Source organism: Chiloscyllium plagiosum, chromosome 8, assembly GCF_004010195.1.
Source record: "Chiloscyllium plagiosum isolate BGI_BamShark_2017 chromosome 8, ASM401019v2, whole genome shotgun sequence".
Taxonomy (NCBI): Eukaryota; Metazoa; Chordata; class Chondrichthyes; order Orectolobiformes; family Hemiscylliidae; genus Chiloscyllium; species Chiloscyllium plagiosum.
In genome coordinates, this window is record NC_057717.1 from 92834873 (window position 1) to 92840048 (window position 5176).

The 5176-nt window shown below is 44.9% G+C and overlaps 1 protein-coding gene across 5 annotated transcripts in view; it reads left to right on the plus strand.

Moving 5' to 3' along the window:
• Positions 1 to 5176, plus strand: part of LOC122552178 (adhesion G protein-coupled receptor E1-like) — an 87322-nt gene that overhangs the window by 36002 nt on the left and 46144 nt on the right. For all 5 annotated transcript variants that reach the window (XM_043694744.1, XM_043694746.1, XM_043694745.1 and 2 more), the window contains 2 exons: positions 675 to 821; positions 1681 to 1830. In XM_043694744.1, coding sequence (XP_043550679.1) covers positions 675 to 821; positions 1681 to 1830 — 297 coding nt within the window. The remainder of the gene's footprint in view (positions 1 to 674; positions 822 to 1680; positions 1831 to 5176) is intronic.

Sequence of the window (5176 nt, forward strand, 5' to 3'; positions counted from 1 at the left end):
GTCCCTGGGAGTGTTTGATCGGGAGGATGGTGTAGAGAGACCTTTACCCTGTATCTAACCCCATGCTGTCCCTGTCCCTGGGAGTGTTTGATCGGGGGGATGGTGTAGGGAGACCTTTACTCTGTATCTAACCCTATGCTGTCCCAGTCCCTGGGAGTGTTTGATCGGGAGGATGGTGTAGAGAGACCTTTACCCTGTATCTAACCCCATGCTGTCCCTGTCCTGTGGGAGTGTGACCCTCTCCATATGTCCTGATGTGACTGTCAGTTTGTTCCTTCCAGCGACCCAGTGCCCTGCCTCCACCCGCTTGGACCCATTCTGTGAGATGAAGTTGGGAGACGTGTGTCAGAATGACACTGACTGCCATGCCTGGTCATCATGCTGCGATGCCACCTGTGGAAAGAGATGTGTACCTCGTTTCCTCATGAGCCGTAAGTGATCAGTGTGTCTCTGTTAGATCAGAGACTATGGTGTGGTGATTACAGTACATGGCAGTGTGGGCAGGGAGCTGGGTGTGTGTGTCTGGGTATCAGTGTGGGTGTGTGTGTGGGTGAGTGTGTGTGGGCGTGTGTGTGTTATTGTCTGTGTTTGGGCTATGTTTCAAGCCTGGTCCTGTCTACTAAGGGCTAGTGTTGAACATTATTCACCTGCTTATCTTTTTTCTTCCATTACAGATAAAGACGAATGTCTGTCTGATGCATGTCCGTCCAATGCGACCTGTCACAATACTGAAGGAAGCTTTTACTGTACGTGTAATCAAGGCTTTTACTCTGTGTCTATCGATCGCCAGTTTGCTGGTAAAAACAAGTCCTCCTGTAAAGGTGAGTACAGTTTCAGATTGAATCAGACATTCCTCATTTCCCCTTCCCCCACCTTATCCCAGTCCCAAGCCTGCAACCTGGCACCACCCCTCCATCGACATCACTTTCCCAGCTATCTTCCCCCCAACCCCAACCCCCTCCCATTTGTCTCTCAGCCCCCTTGGGTCACCCCCTCATTCCTGATGAAGAGCTCTTGCCCAAAGCATCGAGTCTCCTGCTCCTCGGATGCTGCCTGACCGGCTGTGCTTTTCCAGCACCACACAGACATCACACGACACCAGGTTATATAGTCCAACGGGTTAATTTGAAGGTGACAAAAGGGCAGCGCTATGAAAGCTTGTCATTTCATATAAACCTGTTGGACTATAACCTGGTGTTGTGTGACTTCTGACTTTGCCCAGCGCAGTCCAGCAACAATTCCTATTGGTTTCCTGAGACTACAGATTCAATAGACCGAAGAGTCCCTTCCTGTGCCATAATGTTTTGATATTTCCACAGGATGATGCAATGTCGGTCTCATTCTGACTTCCTGAGCTTAACTTCAAGCTCACACTAATCCCTAATCAAAGCTATACATGTCTGTCTCTGAATTATCACCAGTAGTGTTCCTCTACTCCTCCCCCTTTATACTTCTGGAAGTTAGACCCAAATCTTCAAAAGCTTCCCTACTTCCACTTTCTTCCAATTTCACCCACTCCCCAATTTCTTCACTATTCTCATTTGCTGTCCCTGTCCTTTAGTAAATTGCACGGACTCCTGTCACTCAGCATATCGATGTTACACGTTACACCATTCAAATCAAAAAAGGATCCAGACCTTAAAACGCAAGAGTACTTCATATTCCTGGATTTCCTTACAGATTACAATGAGTGTGAGACTTCTCCAACAATATGTGGATATAATGCAAGCTGCCATAACAATGCAGGGAGTTTCTATTGTACATGCCATGAAGGATTTGCCCGGTCAAATGGAGGGACGGCTTTTACCGGATACGGGAAAGGCTGCCAAGGTAAGACTATCATTGCCCTGATTCACCTTAAAAGGTAAGTAATGTTACCTGGAAGGTTTATTTCATATTCTTGCTTGTTGGCTTAAACCTCCTGAGACATTTTTTCCAATGTTTTCTGACCAATGTGTTCAGGATGTTATGACACACCTTGAGACCAAGCAGGGATTAACTCAGATCTCCTGGGCCGCATCATTGACGGGCGAAGGGTGTGTACTGCACTGTAATGTTCTATGTTCTATATATTTCTGAATCAATTTGAACAGAAATATCATGATTCGGAGATGCCGGTGTTGGACTGGGGTGTACAAAGTTAAAAATCACACAACACCAGGTTATAGTCCAACAGGTTTAATTGGAAGCACACTAGCTTTGTCACAATCACCTGATGAAGGAGCGTCGCTCCAATAGCTAGTGTGCTTCCAATTAAACCTGTTGGACTATAACCTGGTGTTGCGTGATTTTTAACTTTGTACAGAAATATCATTACACAACTCAGGAGCAGGTGGGATTGAGGTTAGGACACTACCAGTCTACCACAAGGAGTCTTGACAAATGCTGGGGTCTGAAATCGAGGGACAATTGCCAACAGATGATCTCCTGACTGTATTGTTGCCATTTAAGAATTACTTCCCCACTGAATGAACTTGTCTTGAAATCATGCCATCCAGTGGGCATTCTGAGAGATCACTTTGTTAGAGCAGGTCAGAAACAATGAGGGAAAGAAAGATTTATGTTGATTAAACTTCACTAACGGCTGCATGAATCCCATATAATTTTACAGCAAATACTCTTGAAGGTTGTCATTGTGGTCAGAGACGATAGCACACTGCCTAAATCATTTTTTTAAGGGTACAAAATAAAGTTATCAAAGCAGCAGGGGATGGAGGACAGTTCCCCAGCGGTTGGTATTGGGATCCAGATGTTCCTGATGTATATTAATGATCAGGGTCATGGTGTGAAGGGGACAATTCACCTCAGACTGTACTGAGGTGACAATCTACACATTGAGCTACACGCCCTCAGTCAGTACTGAGGTGACAATCAACACATTGAGCAACACTCCCTCAGACTGTACTGAGGTGACAATCTATACATTGAGCAACACTCCCTCAGACTGTACTGAGGTGACAATCTATACATTCAGCAACACGCCCTCAGACTGTACTTAGGTGACAATCTACACATTGAGCAACACTCAGTCTGTACTGAGGTGACAATCTACACATTGAGCAACACTCCCTCAGTCTGTACTGAGGTGACAATATATACATTGAGCAACACTCCCTCAGTCTGTACTGAGGTGACAATCATTACATTGAGCAACACTCCCTAAGAGTATACTGAGGTGACAATGTATACATTGAGCAACACTCCCTCAGTCTGTACTGAGGTGACAATCTACACACTGAGCAACACTCCCTCAGTCTGTACTGAGGTGACAATACATACATTGAGCAACAGGCCCTCAGACTGTACTGAGGTGACAATGTATACATTGAGCAACACTGCCTCAGTCTGTACTGAGATGACAATCTATACATTGAGCAACATGCCCTCAGACTGTACTAAGGTGACAATCTATACATTGAGCAACACTCCCTAAGACTATACTGAGGTGACAATCTATACATTGAGCAACACGCCCTCAGTCTGTACTGAGATGAAAATCTACACATTGAGCAACACACCCTCAGTCTGTACTGAGGTGACAATCTACACATTGAGCAACACTCCCTCTGTCTGTACTGAGGTGACAATGTATGCATTGAGCAACACTCCCTCAGTCTGTACTGAGATGACAATCTACACATTGAGCAACACTCCCTCAGACTGTACTGAGGTGACAATGTATGCATTGAGCAACAGGCCCTCAGACTGTACTGAGGTGACAATCTATACATTGAGCAACACTCCCTCAGACTATACTGAGGTGACAATGTATACATTGAGCAACACTCCCTCAGACTATACTGAGGTGACAATCTATACATTGAGCAACACGCCCTCAGTCTGTACTGAGATGACAATCTACACATTGAGCAACACACCCTCAGTCTGTACTGAGATGACAATCTACACATTGAGCAACACTCCCTCAGTCTGTACTGAGGTGACAATATATACATTGAGCAACAGGCCCTCAGACTGTACTGAGGTGACAATCTATACATTGAGCAACACTCCCTAAGACTATACTGAGGTGACAATGTATACATTGAGCAACACGCCCTCAGACTGTACTGAGGTGACAGAGCTGAAAATGTGTTGCTGGTAAAGCGCAGCAGGTCAGGCAGCATTCAAGGAGCAGGAGAATCGACGTTTCGGGCATGAGCCCTTCTTCAGGAATCAGTCCTGAGGCATCAGTCAGGATATTGTACAACACTCCATCAGACTGTACTGAGGTGTCAGTCTGGATATTGTACAACACTCCCTCAATCTGTACTGAGCTGTCAGTCTGCATATTGTACAACACTCCCTCAATCTGTACTGAGCTGTCAGTTTGGATATTATACACAATCTGTACTGAGCTGTCAGTTTGGATATTATACAACACTCCCTCAATCTGTACAGACCTGTCATTTTGGATATTATACAACACTCCCTCAATCTGTACTGAGCTGTCAGTTTGGATATTATACAACACTCACTCAATCTGTACTGTGGTGTCAGTTTGGATATTATACAACAGTCCCTCAATCTGTACAGACCTGTCAGTTTGGATATTATACAACACTCCCTCAATCTGTACTGAGCTGTCAGTTTGGATATTATACAACACTCCCTCAGACTGTACTGAGGTGTCAGTCTGGATATTGTACAACACTCCATCAGACTGTACTGAGGTGTCAGTCTGGATATTGTACAACACTCCATCAGACTGTACTGAGGTGTCAGTCTGGATATTGTACAACACTCCATCAGACTGTACTGAGGTATCAGTCTGGATATTGTACAACACTCCATCAGACTGTACTGAGGTATCAGTCTGGATATTGTACAACACTCCATCAGACTGTACTGAGGTATCAGTCTGGATATTGTACAACACTCCATCAGACTGTACTGAGGTATCAGTCTGGATATTGTACAACACTCCATCAGACTGTACTGAGGTATCAGTCTGGATATTGTACAACACTCCATCAGACTGTACTGAGGTATCAGTCTGGATATTGTACAACACTCCATCAGACTGTACTGAGGTATCAGTCTGGATATTGTACAACACTCCATCAGACTGTACTGAGGTGTCAGTCTGGATATTGTACAACACTCCATCAGACTGTACTGAGGTGTCAGTCTGGATATTGTACAACACTCCCTCAATCTGTACTGAGCTGTCAGT